The 23,640-nt window shown below is 42.0% G+C and overlaps 1 protein-coding gene across 7 annotated transcripts in view; it reads left to right on the forward strand.

The window, feature by feature from the left end:
- LOC144792877 (dehydrogenase/reductase SDR family member 4-like) overlaps positions 1-23,640 on the forward strand; it is a 181,279-nt gene that overhangs the window by 107,907 nt on the left and 49,732 nt on the right. For all 7 annotated transcript variants that reach the window (XM_078668080.1, XM_078668081.1, XM_078668079.1 and 4 more), the window contains one exon: positions 59-110. In XM_078668080.1, coding sequence (XP_078524206.1) covers positions 59-110 — 52 coding nt within the window. The remainder of the gene's footprint in view (positions 1-58; positions 111-23,640) is intronic.

The raw sequence follows: 23,640 nt of genomic DNA on the forward strand, positions 1-23,640 counted from the left end.
ACACATACACACCCACACACACATATATTTTAATCCTGATTTTCATCTCTCTTTTCAGAGGCGGATCCATTGTTCTGACTTCATCTGCAGTTGCCTATTCATTTTTCCCAGTAAGTATGTTTCATTGATTAGTGCCCCAGAAGTTGGCTCAGGGGATGACACCCATATTGTGCATAATCAACTGAATGTATGTAAATTGTTAAGCTGGAATGTGGCAGGAATTAGATCAAAAAGCTCGGACACCATTTGGTTACAATATATAAGACAGTTTGATATCCTGGCCTTCCAGGAAACTTGGGATTCTGAATCTGCCTTTAATCTAGATGGCTATCAAAGTTTCACCATTCCAGCAGTTCGGGGTACTGCAGGGAGATCAAAGGGGGGTTTACTGTTTCTCATCTCCCTCAACCTCGCCGGCACTTTTAGAAAGCTTAATGAGGAGTCAGACAACTTTCTTATAATAGAATGGTTTAATGCGGATCAATATCATCTACTGATAAATCTATATAATGCAATGGGAAACTCTCCTCAAAAAGAAGCTTTTAGTGTGTTAGACCACTGTTTGTCAGTCTACAAGCTTAGCAACCCTTGCGACTATGATATAATTTTAATGGGAGATTTTAATTTACACCCCTGTCAATGGGATTGCTACGGGGAAGATGAGGTGGGGCCTGCAAATGGGAGAGCACCACATTTTGAACATAATAAACAGGGTGATGCTTTGGAAGAACTATTAGCCAGCCTAAATTTATTTGAACCAGCTAAGGAAGGTGGTAGAGAGGCTCCCACGACCTTCACAGGACGAGGTGCTGAATCCGTCACAGATTATATTTTTGTCTCTCCACAAATCATGACAAAAATCCTTATGTATAGAGTCATGATATCAACCTTCAGCGACCATAATCCACTTACATTGGAAGTGGCACTGCGGTGCAAGCTTGCTATCACTGACCTGGATAGGGTGGCCCCTCGGCACATGGCGACCAAGGATAAAGGAAGACGGATAAAGTGGGAAGCAGTGGTCCCGGCGGCCTTCTTTGAGGAGTTGGCCATCAAGGCAGAGTCCAATTTTGGCGTCTGTCTTGATGAAAACGCCGCGGCCACTGAAACTATAACATCTTTCACAGCAATCTGTGACCAAATTGCAGAAAATCTATACATCGAGAGCAGTTCGCGATTCAAGAAGGCAACTAAGTGGTTTGACCATTCTTGTTCTAAGGCTCATGGGGCGCTCTTAAAAGCACTTAAGCATAAACCTAGGGATAATGCCCTAGTCTCCTCTCACAGTAAGTAGTATAAACAGGCCATCTTTATGCGGAAACGCAAAATTAAAGAGGAGGCTTGGGATAACCTGCAGTCAGTCGACGTGCTAAAAAATAGTAGGAAATTCTGGTCTGTAATTAATCAGCCCTTTTTATCAGAAACAGACAACCTAAACACAGAATGTGTTATCCCAGATGATGTGTGGCTTAAACATTTTACGAGCATCTACAGTGATAATGAGCACCAAAAGCCAAACTCAGGAAGCCCCATTCAGGGTCACCCCACCCAAATAGTCAAATTTGAAACAGCAGAAGTAGAAAAAGCCATTCGAGACACTCTGAAACATAAGGCCCCAGGGCCTGACGGGGTCCCTGCTGACCTCTACATTTTATATCCTAACTTTTGGGCCAAGATTTTAACCAACGTGTTCAATGCATCATCTACAGCGGGTTTCCCCCCATCATGGGCTTCCTCAATAATTGTACCCATCTTTAAAAAAGGGAGCAGAGGGGATCCCGCCTGTTACAGGCCAATCTCCCTGTTGGACTCTGCCATTAAGATCATGGGCAGAGTCGTTTTGCAGAGACTGGGAGACTGGATGCTGGAACGGGGGGTGTTTTCGAACCTCCAGTATGGCTTTAGGCAACGCAGAAGCACCATGGACCAATGCCTAAATTTACACCTTTTGATTAATAAATACACGGTAGCAAAAGACGGCTTTTTATACCTCGGGTTCATGGACCTGTCTTCAGCGTTCGACCTGGTGAACCGCTCAAAATTATTGCATATTTTGCTGGAAATGGGTGTAGATGCTTCTTTGGTTCATTTCCTCAGTGATCTTCATCAGAATTTAGCAGCAGTTGTTAGGGTCACACAGGACGGGAGGTGTACGGGCCAATTCAAATCAAGGAGGGGGGTCAGACAAGGTTGTATTCTGGCCCCCTTCTTTTCACAATTTAGATCAATGGCCTAGAAAAATCACTAATGGGGGCAGGTGCAGACATTCCGCGTGCAGGGGGAAAGGGTATCCCGGTCCTCCTGTACGCGGATGATGCTGTACTTATCGCTCGTACAGGCCGAGGCCTACAGAGGCTGTTGGATAACTTTGGCTCCTTTCTGGAGTCATTAGATCTAAAAGTTAACAGCAGTAAATCCCATGTCATGATTGTTGGTGGCCGAAGGAAGATCAGGAAGGTAAACATGTTCAGATGCCTGGGTAATCAACTCTCCAGGGTACCGCTTTCACCTACCTCGGAGTGTTGTTCGATGAGAGGGGTAACTGGGGCCCCCAGCAGAAACAAAAGAGCAATGCGGTTACAAGATCTACATCTGCCCTTCTCAGCTTTGCCAAACGACTGGGAGCTAGGCCTATGGAGGCCATATTCAAAATATATAAGGCCAAATGTTGCGCGATCGCATCGTACGGGGCCTCGATATGGGGTTATGCCACTGTGGGAAAAATTCAAATTGCAGAGAACAGATTCCTTAGATCATTGCTGGTGGTTCCTCAGTCCGCTCCGACTTTGTCAATCCACACTGAATTGGGCTTAGGCTACATTACTGATGAGCTAAAGGTAGCCCCCCTAATTTGTTGGGCAAAGACGTGGCTTAACGAGGAAATCACCCTTAACCATCTTATTCTTAAAGACTGTTTAGCCCTCGACAAGGCAAATGGCATACCTTGGCTGGCATACGTTAGAGCAGCCTGTGCCAGACTGGGTCGCCCTGAACTTTTTACAGCCCCAGAGGGTATTAGGAAAGAGGACATGGTTTGGATCAAACAAAACGGTAGGTTGCTGCTGGAGGCAGATAGGGAGGAGGAGGAGCTTAAAAAACTGGGTGCTAGAAGTATTTATCTTCTGCAGACTTCTCCTTCAATTGAACCCTATCTGAAGATTGTCACAAAGCCTTTTCATCACTTTTTGTTGACAAGATTCAGGTTCAATTTAATACATCTGAACTTAGGTTACTTTCCGAAATGGGGCAAACCGGAAGAATCGCCACCATGCTCCTGCGATAATTTTTCAATACAAGACACCCTCCACCTAATTATGTTCTGTGAAAAGTTTTCAAACGCACGTAAAAAAAAATTATACCCCATTTTACGAGAGGCGGCCTTTGTGCAAGTTAGACCAGCACTCCTACATCTGCAATTACTGGGTAGTGTGCACACTATTTTTAGTGTAGCAAGCTTCTTGGTGGCAGCTGTGAGGATTAATAAAACAAACTGTAATATCCGCATGCTTCATCTACAGTAGGAGAAGAAGGGGCTATTTCATTATATTTTTTGTTAATACATATAACGCATTTATGTTTTTAATTGAATTTTTAGAGTGAATTTTTAAACTTGGAATGAACATCGTTATCATTACATATTTTATACGTTTTGTAAATATTGTAATCAATGTAAAGAATGTATATATGAATGAATGTTTGAGAATATTTGCATATTTGCTTACTTTGTACATAATATTATTTTATCTTCCACACTTTTGTATGCATGCACTGTTGCTGCTTTTTATGATTTTAATTAATCGAAATAAAGAACTTCGACTGACTGACTGACTGATTAGTGACTACGGAGGCAGAAGGTGAAATAAGAGAATTATTTATTTTTAAAAAAAAGTTATAGTTTGGTTTGAACTATATTGTTTCTTCTCACAGTTTGCAGCCCCGCCAAAGATAGCATTGTTACCAATACTTTAACCTATACTTAATAGCTGTCAAGGTTTCAGAATGCTTATATGTGACATTTTCATCATTTCAGTGTAATTATGAGTGACATTCAACGACTATGAGTGACACTTTCACCAAACAGCATAATGTACAATGTCACCCACACTTAGTAGTAGCATGGCCCAGCCCACAGCCTAGGTCGGACACATGTTGCCAGGTGGAGCTTCAGAGGAACAATAAATTAAACCGAGAGTCCCTGTCTTAGCCAGCCTGTGCCTCCTTGGCTGGCAATCAATTGACAGAGTCTGTCCAGGCTCTCTACCACGTGGGACCAGGAGCAGGCTACAGGATGTAAGAGGGGCCACAGCTGGGATCTTCTCTCTGCACAGTTCTCAAATTAGGCCCCTCTTTTACTGAAGTTTGGATTAACGTATTTTTGGCATGTATGTAGAAGCTTTGTTTTGCAGCTCAATATCCACATCTGTGTGATACTATGAGCAGGGGGCGGGTTTTTACATTAGTTAGGTGGGTGTGTATTTTTGTTTTTTTGTCTTTAATTCTCTGAAGTTCCTTTGGCTTGATGTGATAGCAGGATATATCCACATCCACCACTTGGCTGCTAAGGGGTGTGCGAGTGGATCCATTGACTTTCCATTGAAATCAATGGAAACTCCATGACGAGTTACCCTTGTCATTAGCACTGAAGGGGTTAATATAATGAGAGTCCTATACCTCCCATTGCACACTAGCGCCACCTTGTGGCATTTGGAAAACAGCTCTCAAGCTCAGCTTTTATGCTGTCTGCCCCAGCAAAGCAAGAAACTGTAATTATCGCACTTCAGGACATGGTCCTTTTGTATGACAATCTCAGACAGTGTAGTAATGCCGAAAAATTACTGGAAATGCATTATTCTAATGCAAGGTGCGTGGAACTTGGCAGGTCTGATACGGAGGCCCTGTTTATGAGTAGGTCAGTGTTTTCTGACCCTTGTGTAACTCCTTGTTAGGTTTGGAAGCTCTGAATGTTCTGCTAGGTAATACTGCAGGGTCATGAAATAGCTCATACTTCATTAAATTGCCAGAATTTAAATGGGACAAACTGTACAGTCTTTACTGTAAAATGTTGATTTTAGTGCAGTAAGGGCCGAAATCTGCATGTTCTTCCCCACACACCCAGAATATCTGATAATTATTGAATCAGATAAATTATGAACACCTCAGTGTTGGATTTTTCTTAAATATTTTAATGTATACCATTAATATAATATTAATTAAATTAATCTAATATTTCTATATATTGTAGAGTCCTACATGTAATGATCATGCCACACACGGATCTTGGAACATGTCTTTATTCCTCAACGTGTAACTAATAGGCATGGGCGTAGTTCACAGAGTTATGCTACGCGGAACTCCGCGAAGTTACAAAAAACCTCTGCGGAGTTCCGCAAGTGGTGGAGTGCAGTGAGGACTGCTGTTCGCGCTGGTCTTCCTGCAGCTCGGATAGAAATCCTACCCGAGCTGCAGTTCTCCCTTGCGAACGTACCGTTTGCGATCACAAGTGGGGACAAAAACTCTGCTGCACTACGCAAAGTGGAGATTTCTGTACTCCGCAAGCTCTGCGGATCACAGAGTGCAGAAAACTCCGCGAACGGATCAGAGTTCACCGCCCAGGCCTAGTAACTATTAACGAACATTCTACAGCATGAATTTTATTCCCCCAACCCAAGCACTTCTATGGAGTCTATCAGGAACCAAAAGGATCCAGTCATCTCTAACTCGCAAGACACTACATATCCCCCTTTATTAAATTAAAAGTACAAATATTATATATGTACATCACAACTCTTCAATACGTCAGTGTGGTGCTCGAATCACTCCTCCAGATTTTCTCATTTGAGGCTGCAGAGATACAGGAGAAGTATCCATGGCTGGCACTGGTGACTCCAGATTCTCAGTGGATATGTCTCACTTCTGACATTTGGATGATGGCTAATGTTGAGGCAGGTGCATGAAATGTGAAGAATGCCACGTAATGGACTTTTCAGGATGATGAGCAGTTGCCATATTTCCTTCACTAGTCACGACTCTCAAAGAGTCAACATCCAAAGCAGCATCAGAATTGCGTTTCATTTCTGCCTGACAATAAAATGGTCTCTTCTTTTGAACACAGTGCTCTGGGCACAGTGACACATATCTACGTAGGTGCCTTCAACCGTGAAGTGCTTTCCGTACAGGAACACATGAAAATGTTCACAAACCCACTCCACAGCAAGCCTTTCTTGTTCAGGTTGTGAATAGGCACGTTCCATCAATGACAAACTCCTGCTAGCACAAGTCACAATGTGTCTGGGGCATTGGGATGTCCAGTGTGGTGAGGAAAGCTGGCACCCAGCCCCACTGGACTCACATCCACAACAGTCTTTGTCTGCAATTTCAGATCAAAGTATGCCATTTCAGTGGCCATACTAAGGAATGATTGCAGCATATTTACCTCTTCAGGGGAAAAAGTGGATGAAAAAGACTTGTACTTTATTTAGATCCAGAGTCATTCTCCTATCAGAAAAGATATGACCAAGGAACTTGAGTCTCGATTTATGGAATTCACATTTTTCTGCATTTAAATTGAGCCCTGCATCAGAAAGTATACTAAACACTTGTGCAGGAGCTTTAATATGTACTTTTTGCGTGGCCCCAAAAATGAGTATGTCATCACTGTAATTGAACGCATTTGTGACTGGCTGTATTATGTGACAAGTGACATCCTGAAAGAGTTCTTCAGCTATGGACAATCCGAAATTTAGGGCCGATTCACAAAGGTAAACTGAAATGAAAGTCTAACTTTACGACTTTCGGTATTCATAAAGGGCATTTACGAGTTGTTAGACTTTTGTTCAATTAAACTTTAGACCAAAACACTTGTTGAGCAGCATGACGGATGTTCTCATTTATGTGAAGTTGCACTTTCATTGTCTTAAGTTTTCCTAATCCATGAAACAAGGATGGAAACTGATTCACTATCTCATAATAGGCATTGATGTGGTATCATACAGAAAACAACCCCATGTCTGCAGCAATGCTGAAACTAAGTAAACATGCATTCAAAAAGGTTCCCGACAGAACATGAGTTAGTGCTTGTACTTGTGTTTTCTTAAGTTTCACAGTTGCTATAAACGAACCATAACTTTGCAGTGGCGTCGAAGCAGCCCACATATACACTTTGGTTTTCCATGAGGTTAGACAGGGTTAATTGGGGCACTGGAGACCGTTCATTTTACTTTTTTACTGGCATAAAACTTATCAATGAGCCACTGCCTTTGACAGAACTTATGGAGCACCCATTCACTTTCAGTGTGGTTTTGGGACAGTGTCCAAATTAATTTCTCACTTTCACTTGTCGATCTAGCTTTGACCTGCATTCTTCCTTGCAAAAAGTTAATCCTACATGTGCATGCCATTCAGTGGTCATACATTGACATTGCATACCCATCTTCCTCACTATCATTTGACAATGACGGTGACAAACTGGTAGACATTGAATTTAACGACAATCGACATCATTCGGTTTCTACTTGCCTCAACAGATGTTGCCACTTGGCCTAGTCAACGTGGTTGAAACATCTTTGGAACTTTCTAGCATCCATTTTGTTCTCTCTACATGATCTTTTTGCTCGACGTGACCCCTCTTTGCAAATTGTTACAAAATAGTTCTCTTTTTTGTAGCCGTTGCATATCTTCAATGGTGGATACGTACCTTCATGTGGAAAGAAAAATCCACATCGAAAAACACCTCTTTTTTTTTTTGGGAGGCATTGCTTTATGACCTTCTATTTTAGCTTTCTTTCCACATTCAATGCTGATTCATTTTTCACCATTCCTGTCTCCATGTTAGATGCCTGTCTGTGAGCTCTACCAACCATTAGTATTCACTCCAAACTGAATGATCCTTTCAGCATTTGTCGTCTGAAAAAATCGGAGAGACAACTATCTATTACTCTGAGATTCATGGACTCTTCATTTTTGACCTTGTTGAACTTGCAATGCTTGATGAGCAATCTTTATTTGGGAGCTTGCGGGACTCTCGGGCCATTTCGATAGAGAACAAGCTGCCAATTTAACCTACTATAAGAAAGCCTTGTTAAAGCTGAGAAATGGGGAGATATATTATTCTTGTGTTATTGCTCTGATGACAGGTATGAGCAGTCTCAATGTACTTGTACTTCTTGCGGTTACTCCATGCCCCTATGCCTAAGTCCTCCCAGCCCTACAGGGTCGGTAAACTTACAAATAACCCTGGTAACTCTAGCACTGGAAAAAAGAGAGATATAGTGGTTTACTGACAAATGCTTGCTCCCTTATCAAACATAATTAGGAGTTCGCTATCTTTCTAGCCGAAGCTGAACCCGACTGTGTCTTCATCACCAGAACTAGGGCTGACATAACCTCAGAACCCCATCTAGTTAATGCTATGCAGGCTAACTACTCTATTCAGAGGGTAGACAGGGTGGAACATATAGGGGGGCCTGACGATTGATTTTAATTCACAGTTTAAATGCTTGATAGATTCAGGCTTCAACCTACACACCTGTGAAGCCCTTCATTTTAAACTTAGTATCTCACCCACTTGCTCATTTGGGGGATTCTTGATTTATAGACCCCAGACGGCTGTCCCTCAACAAACTTAAAAATCTTCTAGAACCTTTTCTAGAGAACTGGTTGACCATTCTGATTGACTTTATTCACCCAGAAGAGACGGACAGTCAAGATTCTAGTGCCCTTTTAGAGGCGCTTGCTAGTCTTGGGTTATGGCAATTAGTATCTGCCCCCACTCAGAATGCGGGCCACACTCTGGATGGAAACGTTTCTAATGATAAAAGAATTACTTATCAAAAAACTATCCCTATCTGCTGGTCCGACCATAGCACAGTTAAATTTGATCTACCTCCATCAGCAGCTAGTAATAATAGAACTCCTTACCCTCTGGATAAATCAAGACACTGGAAAGGTGCCCCGGCTTAGACGCTAGCCAGCACTCTAAATAGTATCCCCTGTGTAATTCAAATGGTTTCCAATAGTGAGGCAGAGGCCTTTGTGACATGGCTGGAATCTGCAGCAAATGTACTTACCCCTGCTAAAGGCAAATACCTGTAAAAAGTGCCTCCCTTCAGCTCCTTGGTTTAATGATAGACTCAGGATGCTTAAACAAGCCTGCCGCTGTTCTGAGCGGGCTTGGAGGAAAATTCTAGATGATCAAGAAAGAGTTCTTGCAAGATAAGTATCAAGGAATACAAGCTCTCATTAACGGAAGAAAAGTCCAAATATTGCACCCATAAAATAGAAAATTCATACTCCGCTATAGAATTATTCAGGATAGTGTAATTGCTTTCGGCCTCTCAACCCATAGCAGAGATTTCACAAGCCTTTTGTAACCAATTCATTCAATTCAATAATCTTTATTCGGATATAAAATATCCATGAAAGCACAGGTCAAAAATACCAACAACATACAATTTTTGTTAAAAACACAATATAAATAAAAAAGGAGATTATCTGATTACAAGGACTTCCATTATAAATATATGTTAAAAAGAAAATTTTTGTGCAAAACGACAATGTCATAGAAAAAGGTTGTAAATGGGCAAATGGCAACATGATAATGTTGAGCACTTTCAGGGGTTTGAAAAACAAATAGCAGCAGATTACGATAAAATGCAATTGATTATATACAATTAGCAGCATAATATAAAGTACAGTTAAATTTGATCGTCTGGGGTAATTCCTGAGAAACAGGTAACAGCAGATCATGATGAAGTGCAGTTGATTGTAAACAATTTTAACAGCATAATATAAAGTGCAATTAAATTTGATATTTTAGGGTAGTCCAATCTTCAAGAAACACTTTCATTTAGTGTTCCCTACTGAAAACGTAGGTAGGTTCATACAAAAAGACAGTGTTGTGTGTTCCCAAACGCTAAAATGCATTTACAAAGTGCTCATAGAAGCACATGAATGGACAGCCACTCTCAGAAAGGAGCTGAGGCGGAAAATCAAATCGTCCTGCTCAAGTCTGTGAATTTCCAAATAAGCTGATCTATAGTTAATATTTGCAATTGCCTTCAAATAGGGTATCAAATATTGTTTAGTATATTTTTGAAGAAAAAAAAAATAATAATAATTTATAATCGTTTGATTTCTATGGGTGCCACAGGGACAAGGCGTTTGCTCAAGGTTACTGTTAAATCCCAATGGAAAGCAAAGTGAGTATTTTAAAGTACCGTACCTGAGGCTTCTCGCCTATTGGATTAAATTCTTCATAAGATATTTGGAGGGCATACAAGTTAGGGTGCTGTCAGCCTCCACTAGCGACATATACCTGGCGACCGACGGTTTTGAAAGCTCCGCGGCATGTCTTGGATTAGTGTATGAATCATATAGTACGTCCATAAGGTCCTTTTTAGGTCTCGGCCTGCGTAGGCTGCACATGCGCAGTCTCGCTGGAGAGAAATTTTGTCTTTCAGTATGGGGGCTTGAACCCACCCCTCTTCTCCATTGGCTGGCTTCCTAAACGGAGGCCAGCCATTGGAGGGGAGGGGCATCACTCCGTTCAAGCCCGGATTCGGGGGGGTGTTTTTTCGCTTCTTTCTGTTTTCTTTCTCTCCTCTTCCCATTGGCTGGAATTTTACATTTCAGCCAATGGGAAGAGGAGAGAAAGAAAACACGCCCCCGAATCCAAAAATGACGCTGCGTTTCTCCGAGGCATTTCTGCTTTGCCTCGGAGAAACGTGGTTGTGTGGAGCGCTCCTCTCTTGTTGACACCCTGTAGACTGTGTTCCACCCTGCCCGCGTTCTCCTCTCTACACTGCTGACCTATGACCCTCGGTATTCCACCAGGTCAGACTTCCTGTCTGGCTTGTGATGTTGCACTTTGACGGCCTGGTAAAGAGAAAGAGCAAACAGCAGCTTTGTGCATGTCACTAGGTTTCAGCAGTTTGGCGGGAGAGGCAGCGCATGGCTTGGTTTTCCTTTACAGTCTCTAACCCTCCTCTTCTTTCGCCCCTACCCCCCATTCAAAAGGCACTCACTAAGTTTACGTTGTAAAAACAAAGGACTGACTTCTTCGTTGGAGATATTCCCTGCTTGCATTTGAAATACGCCAGTCTCTTGGAATTGGATTTGTTCCCAACGTTCGTTTTAAATCATTCTTTTTTTCGTGTCTTACTCGCTTCTAGACCTCCGCTTTATTCCAGAGATGGCTACCTTGTAGACCAAGGAACAAAATCTTCAGCTTTATGTCTTACGAGGCCAGACTAGAACGCTCCCGGTGGAAGGGGGGGAGGGAGAGCAAGAGGGCAATCGGGGAGGAGCGTCACCGCAACCTGGGCTGCTTTTGCTGCCTTTTAGGGTGCATTGTGGGATCGCGGCGGGCTCCTTCGGAGGCTCGAGCCTGGTCGCCCCCCTCCTTCCCCAGCAGGTCCAAGATGGTGGCCGCGGCGGAGACGCAGACGCCCGTGGAGGAAGACACCTGTCCGGGCACCTTCTCGAATTTCGCGGTGGTCTGCTCATTCCTGGAGCTCCCTCCCGCTCTGTGGCAGCCCATCTCCCTCCCTCCCTCCCCCCGCTCCTCAGGCCGGCCGCCATGTTACGCACGGGAGAGGGAGTGAAAGGAGGAGGGGCAGGAGGCGGGCAAGAAGGTGCAGCAGCCCTGGGAGCAGCGAGTGCAGCATGCGTCCCTCTGCCCTGCAGGGCCCGAGCCGGCGCTGAGTCTCTCCTGGTCGCGGCCATCAGCTTGGATAACGCGGGTAAGCTCTCCCTCCAAACCGCGCCCCCTTGTTGACTGCTCGCTTTTCTTGCCTCTGTTCCCTCGTTGTGCTTGTTTTCCTGCCCCCTCGTTGTGCCTGCTTTCCTGCCTTGCTCTCCTGCCCCATCGTTGGTTATGCTTGCTCTCCTACCCCCTCGTTGTTTGTGCTTGCTCTCCTGCCCCCTCGTTCTTTGTGCTTGTTCTCTTGCCCCTCGTTCTTTGTGCTTGCTCTCCTGCCCCCTCGTTCATTGTGCTTGCTCTCCTGCCCGCTCGTTGGTTGTGCTTGCTCTCCTGCCCCCTCGTTGGTTGTGCTTGCTCTCCTGCCCCCTCGTTGGTTGTGCTTGCTCTCCTGCCCCCTCGTTTGTTGTGCTTGCTCTCCTGCCCCCTCGTTGTTTGTGCTTGTTCTCCTGCCCCCTCGTTCCTTGTGCTTGCTCTCCTGCCCCCTCGTTCCTTTTGCTTGCTCTCCTGCCCCCTCGTTTGTTGTGTTTGTTGTGCTTGTTTCTCCTGCCCCCTCGTTTGTTGTGCTTTCTCTCCTGCCCCCTCATTGGTTGTGCTTGCTCTCCTGCCCCCTCCATGGTTGCCCAGTGTGTGTGTGCGCTCATTGCACTATATATATATATATATATATATATATATATATATATATATATATATATATATATTATTTATTTATATATATTCCCTTACGATAATCCCTCTTTTGGATCCAATTTAGGCGCAAACCAGTGGTATTATTCTTTCTTTAGTTTATTTTCCGCAAACAAAAAGCACACCCGACAGACGCGTTTCGGCTTCGCGCCTTCTTCAATGTCGGGGAGGTAAACAATCAATGTCAATTTATAACAAACAATAAAGGTAATCGCCGTGAAAAACATTTGGCACACAATTCATTAATGTCATGAAAAGCAAAGAGGGATAGACAATTGTCCTGCATCCCATTACTATTGCGAGGGCCATCTTACAATTTGTATATTAATCATTAATTTCAATCTTTTAACACCCCTATTTCATCATTATATACAAATATTTACACCATGTACATAGAGCTGAACTTGTAACACTCTGTGTACAATTCTCATAGGTATATACAGTTTGTCATTTTTACAGATTATTTTATCTTTTTCCTTTCTGTACATATTTACACTGTATACCGAGACATTTAGAATATATTATCACATAGGTGTTTAAAAAAAAAAAATATATATACATATATTCACTGATAAAACCATAGGTTTATAAAAAGTTATAGATAGAAATTAGCATTTAAAAAATCATAGAAATTCACTGAAAAAATCACATGTTTCAGGCACGTTATAGTTAGTTGGACATTTCACTCATACAAAACCAGAGAAATTCAGCCATTATAGCTAGTTCAGCTAACTATAACTCAAGCCCCGGCAATGCACTGCTGATGACGTCACATATTACATCATTAATGACATGGTCAGTGACATCACTGATGACATCACTAATGACATCTCAAATGACATCACTGATGACATCACTGATGACCTCTTCCAGCGACTGTGTGTTTGTTTAAAGTTTAAATATGTTTTATAAATATGCCAAGGTGTATTGAAGAATGAGTGGGTGTATAAGTGTCTGGATGGAGGATTTAGTAGATGCATGACTGACTGTATAAGTGAGTGATTAAATGTGTCTTAGTGAATGCCTGGGTTAGTGACTAAACTGTGTGAATGTATGTATCACTTTGTTTGTTGTTGTGTAAGATGCTGCATGGGTTGATCAGTAGCTACATGAGTGTCTATATGGATTAATAATTGGTCGCCTGAGTATTTGTATGGTAGACTGAGTGTGTGTGTATGTGGGTGGAAGGTATGTGACTCTGTGCATAGATGTGTGAGCGATTGATTCACTGGGTGTATGGGTTCAAGAGTGCATGTGGAAACAGCTGTATGGTGGGTGAGTGTGTGTATGGGTGTGTTGGTGAGTGAATTGATTCTCAGTGGTACATGTGTGAGTAACTGCATATGTGAAAGGCAGTGTATGTGAGAGTTGGATTATATAAATGACTATACATGAGAGTCAGTGATTGTGAGAGTGGTTGTATGGATGAGTGTGTACTTCTATCAGTGATTGAATAAGAGAGCAAGTATGTGTTAGTATCTGTTTGAAAAAGTGATGTGGTATGTTTATAACTGTATAGGTCAATAAATTGAAGTGTGATTGATTCTTTACAAGACTGACTAGGTGTGTGAGTAACCTTCGATGAGTGGTGGTGTGTTAGTGTCTGTAAAGGTGTATGAGTTCATATGATAGTGTTGTAGTGATGAGTGACTGCATGTATGAGTGATTGTATGGGTGAATGAGTGGATGTGTGTATAGACCTAGGAATCAGTGAGTGCGTATGTAGTAACTGGTATTGGTGTGTTGATGGTAGTCTGTATTTTACAGTGGATGTATCAAAGGTTATATTAGAGTGTGAGAAGGTGCATCAGAGTTTGATGTGGATGATGCCATCAGTGATGTCATCAGTGATGTCTTCAGTGATGTCACTGACCATGTCATGAATGATGTAATATGTGACATCATCAGCAGCACATTGCAGCTGAACTAACTTTAATGGGCGAATTTTCTCTAGTTTTGTATGAGTGAAATGTCCAACTAACTATAACGTGCCTGAAACCTGTGTTTTTTTCAGTGATTTCAGAGGTTTTTTAAATGCTAATTTCTAACTATAAAGTTTTTAAAACCTATGGTTTATTCAGTGAATTTTGAAGGTTTTATAAATGCTAATTTCTAACAATAATGTCCCTGAAAACTATATTGATTTTGAGTACATTTTTTTAAAACTTGCATACTTTTAGTAGTGAAAATCTAACTGTAACGATAGTCTGTTATAAGTTATAATTTAAACAATGTTTAAAATTTAATTAGCACTAATTAATGTCTAAGTGTGGAAAAAGTGTGATGCAGCAGCTATGATACCTGACTTCGAACAACAGCGTTCACAGTTCGATTCCCGGCTCCGGCGGTACGTTAGCCCACCACTATGTCACTATGGGCAATTCCTTGCTTAATCTTCCCGACACCCCGAGCGCCGGGACACCTCTCTGGAGGTAGCTGTACGCTTTACAAATACGGGCATCTTTTTAATTTAAAACCATAGTGAGGAGAAATATTAGCACGCATTTTGTTTTCTATTCTGAACATTATTTCTTTATATCTTCTATTTACAATTACAGCAATTAATAGATGTTTTTAGTCACGAGAAAGGAAATGACATGGTTTGCCGGGTAACAGTTTTGAAGCTCTCCAACGTATGTACATATGATGCTGCTTATACATGTAAGGATCGAAATCAAACCCTTTACCGCGTTACATTTTGTAACTTTTCTCAACACGTGCACGAGTTAAAAAGTGAAAACGTGAGCACATGTCAACTGTAAAACGTGACATCTAAATGGGCGGAGCTGCATGTTCCTTCCATAGACTACTCAATAACCAAAAAGTATATAAACCACACCCGTTGACAATTAATTTTCTTTTTCCAAGTTATTTACGCGTGTCGATTCTGTGATGCAGGTTCCGTTTTCTAGCGTCTAAATCTTCTTTTGCGACAACAAAACATATTACAGAGTTGTAAGTTGTTTGATTATGGCATAGTGGATATTTATAATACGTAGCTATTTGTAATTACTTAAAGAGCTGTATTTAGAAAAAAGTGTTATTGACTGTGTTTGCCATTTATATGTAACGTCATCAGCTTGTATTCAGAAACAGACAGAATAGAGAAAACACTGTTCCTTTTCTCGCTCCTTTGAGCTCATATAGTGTGACTTTGTATATTATAATATTGACACTATACTAAAGTTGTTGTAACACGAAGAAAGTTTCGAGTTCTTGCGTATGGATTATATTGCGGCCTTCCCAGTTCGCGGTGAGCCCATCCCCGCAGACGAGCGGGTCCAGCATCGCCACGAGCGCGGAGCAAAAGGATCATCGTGTTGTTCTGCGAGGTAACTCATTGGCATAACAGCAGCTGCGTGTGAATGCAGCAACCCACTGTGGCTGAGAAATCGTGTTTAGGAGGTTGCTGGTGGCTTCTACTATAGGATAAAAGACTCAAATCAGACTTCATTAACCACAGTGCAACAAGTTCACACGCCCACTGGGCGGAACTATATATTGAATGAGAAACCTAGCCAGCTGCCTCTCCTCATTGCCATCCCGAGACCAAGGGCTGGAAGAAGCCCGAAACGCGTTGGGAATTTATGGCTGAAGTTCCTGCTGTACTTACCGTACCTCTGTTCCCTGCCGCCTTGCAGAATAAAGTTGTTGTAACACGAAGAGAGTGGGCCTCTAAGTTTCGGGTTCTTGCATATGGATTATATGGCGGCCTTCTCAGGTCACGGAGAGCTCCTCCCTGCAGATGAGCGGGTCCAGCATCGCCACGAGCGCGGAGCAAAAGGATCATTGTGTTGTTCTGCGAGGTAACTCATTGGCATAACAGCAGCTGCGTGTGAATGCAGCAACCCACTGTGGCTGAGAAATCGTGTTTAGGAGATTGGTGGTGGCTTCTACTATAGGATAATAGACTCGCATCAGACTTCATTAACCACAGTGCAACAAGCGCACACGCCCACTGGGCGGAACTATATATTGAATGAGAAACCTAGCCACCTGCCTCTCCTCATTGCCATCCCGAGACCAAGGGCTGCAAGAAGCCCGAAACGCGTTGGGAATTTATGGCTGAAGTTCCTGCTGTACTTACCGTACCTCTGTTCCCTGCCGCCTTGCAGAATAAAGTTGTTGTAACACGAAGAGAGTGAGCCTCCAAGTTTTGGGTTCTTGCATATGGAATATATATATATATATATATATATATATATATATGAAAGCTCCAACACACCATAACGTGAGTCACTCACAGGGCGGGTGCCGCGTGGCGCGATGGTGCTCGCGTCCCATATGTCAGCTCCAATTTCCCAAAATACCCAGCCGGGTTCGTAGAAATAACGGCACTCACACAGGCAGCGGCAATCTTTTAGCAGGGCGGTTTATTTAAAAGGCAAACAAACGCGTTTCGGGACTAGAAATCCCTTCGTCAGTGTTATCGTTTGGGCGCCAAACTTTTTTCCTTTTTAAACACTGTTCATGCCTACTGTTGACATAAACAAAGGACTAATGCATTGCGTCTATAGGGCGCGCCATCTTTAAACGCCTTACATTTCACACATTTCGTCTTAATGGCTACATATAAAGCAGTACTTCTTTTGTGTATAAAAAACGTTATGAGTGTATTTTACACTTAAAACATATCGCCGTGTATCGGCAAATTTCAAATCACATTTCGAATCCTTTCATTCCCAAAGGTGGCCAAATGTCTGAGAAACCACGCATTACTAAGAATGCACAATTAAAGCCAAACATCGCTATATTTATAAACAACGCTATTTTAAGCAAATCTTGCCGTGGATCGGCATTTGCAACCTAAAATCAGGTTGCATAATTCTCAGGACACCGGCCATGGGATCAACACAACAGCATAACTCATTAAGACGACAAAAATTCTTTCACTATATATACATTTTCAAAAATATATAACCCTGATATATACTTCAAAGCATTCCAAAAGCCTTCCAGACCAATATCGTATGATTTAGACACATTCCTAACACAGCGATTAGACTATGTCAATGCAGAACAGGAAACATCGAAGACCAGCTTCAAACCTGCCTCACGATTTGTCCCTCAAACCGCAGCAGATGCGATTGATGTCTTTGCAGAAGTGGTAACCAGGGACCTGGCTGCCATGAGGGTAGAATCAAACTCCAACAAAAAGAAAAAGAACTATAACATGACAAGGAAACAACAACAGGCACTGAGATGCCTGATGGAGGACCCTAAGATCATTTGCAAACCCTCTGACAAAGGAGGCAACATAGTCATCATGTCAAAGTTACAGTATGTTGCAGAAGCGAAACGACAACTGGACGATCGAAGTTGTTATAATATCATCACAAAAAAGGATTATCTTGCCAGCATTGAGGAACTGTACAACTTGCTCAAGAGATGGCACGATCGACAAATGATCGACTTGGACGAATATCTCTTTCTCAAGACCATGAATCCAATCCTACCTTGTTTTTACCACCTGCCCAAGGTCCATAAGAGTATCAACAACCCCCCTGGGAGACCCATTATCTCCTCCATTGGAGGTTTAACTGAGAACCTTTCAAAATTTTGGGATCACTTTCTTTTTGGTTTTGTTTTATCTTTGAAATCATATGTAAGAGACTCTACAGATTTTATTGAAAAGATGGAGTCTATTATTTGGCAACCGAGTTACATATTGATCACACTTGACATAACAAGCCTCTACACTTGTATAGACCACGAACAAGGCATGAAAGCTGTCGAGTTTTTCCTGAATCGAAGAGAACTAAAATTTGCATTGCACAACAAGATGCTGTTAGAACTTATAAAATTTTGTCTCTACAATAACATCTTTCTTTTTCAGGAGACTATATACCAACAGCGTTCCGGTACGGCGATGGGTTCCTGCTTCGCCCCCAGCTACGCGAATTTATTCGTGGGCTGGTGGGAGGAGCAGGTAGCCTGGTCCCCCAATAATGCCGTATGGAACGATAAGATAGTGGCATGGAGCAGGTATATTGATGACCTGCTCCTGGTATGGAATGGGTCTATGGAGGAGGCTGTAGAGTACATTGCAGTGCTCAATAACAATGAGTGCAATCTGGTATTTACTGGGGATATTAGCAGAGAAAGGGTCAATTACCTTGACTTAGAAGTAAGTGTGAGGAATGGAAAAATAAGTACCCAGCTCTATCGTAAGCCAACCGCAGGGAACAGCGTTTTACACGCTTCAAGTAGTCATTCCCGCAAACTAATCTCCAACATCCCCTATGGGGAAATGTTACGTTTAAAACGCAATTGCACCCATGATGCAGATTTTGAAAGAGCAGCAAGTGACAGTATAACTAGGTTCCAAAACAGAGGCTACAATACTAACAAGCTATATGAAACCTTAAAGAAAGTAAGAAAAATTCCTCGCAGCCAACTGTTTAAAAAGAAGGCATTGACTCAATCTGAAAAGACACAGTTCAGAATGATTACACCATACGCTGCAAACTCTTTTAGATTGAGAACAATCTTGTCCAAACATTGGCACATATTGAAATCAGATCCAATTGTGGGCTCTGATATTCCAGCTGTGCCAGCTATCACTTTTAGGAGGGCAAGGTCTCTGCGAGATGAGTTAGTCCACAGCTATCTACCAATTGAAAGGAAACAACTGGGTACCCTAAAAGAGGCCAAGGGGTTTTTCCCGTGCGGGAAATGTAAAGCCTGCTCAGCAAGCAAGAGAACGCTAGCATATGAGGTGCCTGGTAGTCAAGCTAGAAAAATCACTAAGTTTATGTCTTGTCACACAGACCACGCAGTTTACTGCCTGATCTGCCCGTGTTCATTGAGGTATGTGGGCAGTACCATCAATCCCGTCAAACTTCGGATACTCGAACACATGCGGGCTATAGCCAACAAGGATTTCAGCTACCCGGTAGCAAGGCATTTTGCCATAAAGCACAAAAGTGATAGGACTCTACTAAGATACTTCTGCCTAGATCAAGCAGCTGAGACCCCAAGAGGAGGTAACCGGTTGCAGGTCTTGAGACGATTAGAGTCTAGATTTATCATCGACCTTGAGACCAAGGCTCCGAAGGGATTGAATATGGGGGAGGAACTTGCCTCTCACTTGGGCTAAATATTGTTAGGAATGTGTCTAAATCATACGATATTGGTCTGGAAGGCTTTTGGAATGCTTTGAAGTATATATCAGGGTTATATATTTTTGAAAATGTATATATAGTGAAAGAATTTTTGTCGTCTTAATGAGTTATGCTGTTGTGTTGATCCCATGGCCGGTGTCCTGAGAATTATGCAACCTGATTTTAGGTTGCAAATGCCGATCCACGGCAAGATTTGCTTAAAATAGCGTTGTTTATAAATATAGCGATGTTTGGCTTTAATTGTGCATTCTTAGTAATGCGTGGTTTCTCAGACATTTGGCCACCTTTGGGAATGAAAGGATTCGAAATGTGATTTGAAATTTGCCGATACACGGCGATATGTTTTAAGTGTAAAATACACTCATAACGTTTTTTATACACAAAAGAAGTACTGCTTTATATGTAGCCATTAAGACGAAATGTGTGAAATGTAAGGCGTTTAAAGATGGCGCGCCCTATAGACGCAATGCATTAGTCCTTTGTTTATGTCAACAGTAGGCATGAACAGTGTTTAAAAAGGAAAAAAGTTTGGCGCCCAAACGATAACACTGACGAAGGGATTTCTAGTCCCGAAACGCGTTTGTTTGCCTTTTAAATAAACCGCCCTGCTAAAAGATTGCCGCTGCCTGTGTGAGTGCCGTTATTTCTACGAACCCGGCTGGGTATTTTGGGAAATTGGAGCTGACATATATATATATATATATATATATATATATATATATATATATATATATTACCTACTGGCGATAGCCAGTAGGTATATATAGTTAGGACCTAGCTACCATAGGTAATCCGCAACATTCTATTGGGAATAACTTTGGTGCCGGTTGAGGAATTTGCATGTAATTTTCCAAAATTTTGGCCAGCTCCGCTGCGCTCCTTCCCTGAAAGTTTTGGGGAGATTCGTGAAGTGGGGGCTGAGAAAAAAGGGGGGTCCTAAAACGTGTTTTCCCCATGTTCATTTCCATAGGACGTTCTGACAAGGCTACAGCCCAAACCGCTGAACGGAATTACACCAAACTTGGCAAAATTGTAGGGACTGGTACGCGGAAGTGCCTTTGCTATATTTGGTGAAAATTGCTCCAGTGGTTTTTATGAAAATTAACTTCAAAAACACATATGTATCTGGGCGGAGCCTAACCACACATCTCATCGTGAGATCTGATTGGCTGTCAGCACTTCATCCAAGAAGTGTTGGCGGCCATCTTGGGACCAATATACATAATAGCACCTCATTAAAAAGCATTGTAGTTAATAGAGGGTTTTAGGACTTTAGTTACATTATAAATCATTTGTTGATGGTACCATACTCATTTTAGGAATTGTGGTGTGTTCTAAGGTGATTTTACCATGTGAAAATGCCTTCTGCTGGGATATCATGAATCATGTTTGAAAGAAAACTATTATCTCACGCTTTTCCCACAGTGGTTTGGAAGGGGATCTATAAGCTAAACTGAAAGCATATTTTCTGTAAATTCACATTATCTTTCTCAGTCATGTGAGAATGAAGTCTGACATTCTCAGTAAAACATGTACATCCAACAAGGACAGAGACTGTCAGTTGATTCCTTTGTGTTCTACTGCAGCCTCCTAGAGTGTTCTAAAGTACAACTAGAGCACTAACAGTCCTACTTATTACAAAGGTATGGTGTAATAAAGTAGGATTTCCACAGGATGTGTTCATCAAGTAATATTTATTCAGCCCCAACCAACAGTCAGCTGGCAACTGACACATATGGAATTTACAAGACAGGGAACATTGGTGTGACATGGTTCCAAGCTCTAGGTTCCAACATGGAACCAGCACACCCAGGAAGACAGGTCATTACATATGGCACACCTGAAGCCATCTTGATTGGAATAAAGTGCTAACTCTTCAAACATTTAATTTAAAAAGGAACAAAATGAGGGGGTATATTTTGCCATAGAAATTATGATTAGTGCTGCAGAAAGAAAAATGAGGGCACATGTTGAGTGACTTCCCAAATCCTCTTCTATTTCATTAAAAAATTCTGACATGCAGTCTCCCAAGATGGCCACCAGAGACAAAAGAGCCCAAAGCTAGAGCGCTAACAGTCTTACTTATGACAAAAGTATGGCACACCAGAAGCCATCTTGATTGGAATGAAGTGGTACGTCTGAAAACATTTAATTTAAAGAGGAACTAAATGAGGGGGTTCATTTTGCCATAGAAATAGAAAGTATGATTAGCAGCAGACTTCCCTGGTGAGCAGTAGCCGTACTACAGTGATCTAATGAGCAACTAGAGTGCTAACATTCAGAATTTATGCCTTCTTGATGGAACCAAAGTAAACAAGCATTGAAAATGCAATTGACCTCGCCCTCGTTTAAGTTAAAGCCATTCTGTTTGTAATGAGGTGGCTTTTTAGCTTTGCTTTTATTAGTATTTTTAAAACTTTCATGTAAATAACATGCATATGTATGCATATATGTATATTTATGCATGCATTTATATTTGTATTTATATAGATATGCAGATTATATATGTTTATATATGTATGTATATATATATATATATATATATACACATACATAAATGCATATGCATATATATGCATATATATATATAAGTGTATATGTGTGTGTGTAGAGAGAGGTAGAGAGGTAGAGGTGTAGAGGTAGAGGTGTAGAGGTAGAGAGGTAGAGGTAGAGAGGTAGAGACTAGTAGAGAAAGAAGTAGAGAGAGGTAGAGAGGTAGAGAGAAGAGAGTGAGTAATAGAGTAGAGAGTGAGTAGTAGAGAGTAGTAGAGAGCAGTAGAGAGAGTAGCAGAGAGTGAGTAGTAGAGAGTAGTAGAGTGAATTGTAGAGTGAGTAGTAGAGAATAGTAGAGAGTGAGTAGTAGAGAGTGAGTAGTAGAGAGTAGTAGAGAGTAAGTAGTAGAGTGAGTAGTAGAGAGCAGTAGAGAGTGAGTAGTAGAGAGTAGTAAAGAGTGAGTAGTAGAGAGTAGTAGAGAGTGAGTAGCAGAGAGAGAGAATAGTAGAGAGTAGTAGAGAGTGAGTAGTAGAGTGAGTAGTAGAGAGTAGTAGAGAGAGTAGTAGAGAGTGAGTAGTAGAGAGTAGTAGAGAGAGAGTAGTAGAGAGTGAGTAGTACAGACTAGTAGAGAGTGAGAAGTAGGAAGTGAGTAGTAGAGAGTAGTAGATAGTGAGTAGTAAAGAGTGAGTAGTAGAGAGAGAGTAGTAGAGAGTGAGTAGTAGAGAGTAGTAGAGAGTGAGTAGTAGAGAGTAGTAGATAGTGAGTAGTAGGGAGTGAGTAGTAGAGAGAGAGTAGTAGAGAGTAGTAGAGTAGTAGAGAATGAGTAGTAGAGAGTGAGTATTAGAGAGTGGTGGAGTAGTAGAGAGTAAGTAGTAGAGAGTAGTGGAGAATATTCCAAAGTTTGGCACAGCACCACTTGCACAATAAGTCCAATCAAATCATATCACTTAGAGTCCTTATTGAAGCGTTGAATCTTGGTGTATATTCAAATGCTTTTATTTTCCTTAAGTTTATGTACCACAGCCAGCTGACGCGTTTCGTTCTGTACAACAGAACTTATTCAGGGCGTTCTTATTTCCTTCAAGTTATGTCGGTATCCTGTTGTCATATAACTAGATAATTCTTCCAAATGTTAGACGAGACGTAAGTACATTCTTATTCAAAGTGACTAGGTATCAATTTTACCCACACAATTCGGGCAGACTTGAGTAATTTATAGCATCCTCAAAGTCAGTCTTTCAAAAATTCCAAAGTATAGGACATGATAATCCAAATCCAAATGTTTCTCAAGAAAAGTCATTTTCAATCGTTCGCAATTTCGGCGTTTGGGCAGATATGACCCAGGGACCCCCAGTATGCAAGGGGAATTAGTCCCCCTCTGCAAATGCGCCAGTGGCCTGCGTTGCAGAGAGGTGTAAAAAGAGGCATAGCCTCATTACACCTCTGTGCAATGCAGCCTCCTGGCGCATACTGGAGGTTCCAGGTGGGCTAGTTGGCCCCCAGGGACCCCCAGTATGCAAGGGGAATTAGTTCCCCCTCTTCAAACATGCACGGGGGCTGCGTTGCAGAGAGGTGTAAAAAAGGGTGTGGCCTCATGACACCTCTCTGCAATGCAGCCCCCTGGCGCATACTGGAGGC

The sequence above is a fragment of the Lissotriton helveticus genome, chromosome 11, assembly GCF_964261635.1.
Source record: "Lissotriton helveticus chromosome 11, aLisHel1.1, whole genome shotgun sequence".
NCBI classification, from domain to species: Eukaryota; Metazoa; Chordata; class Amphibia; order Caudata; family Salamandridae; genus Lissotriton; species Lissotriton helveticus.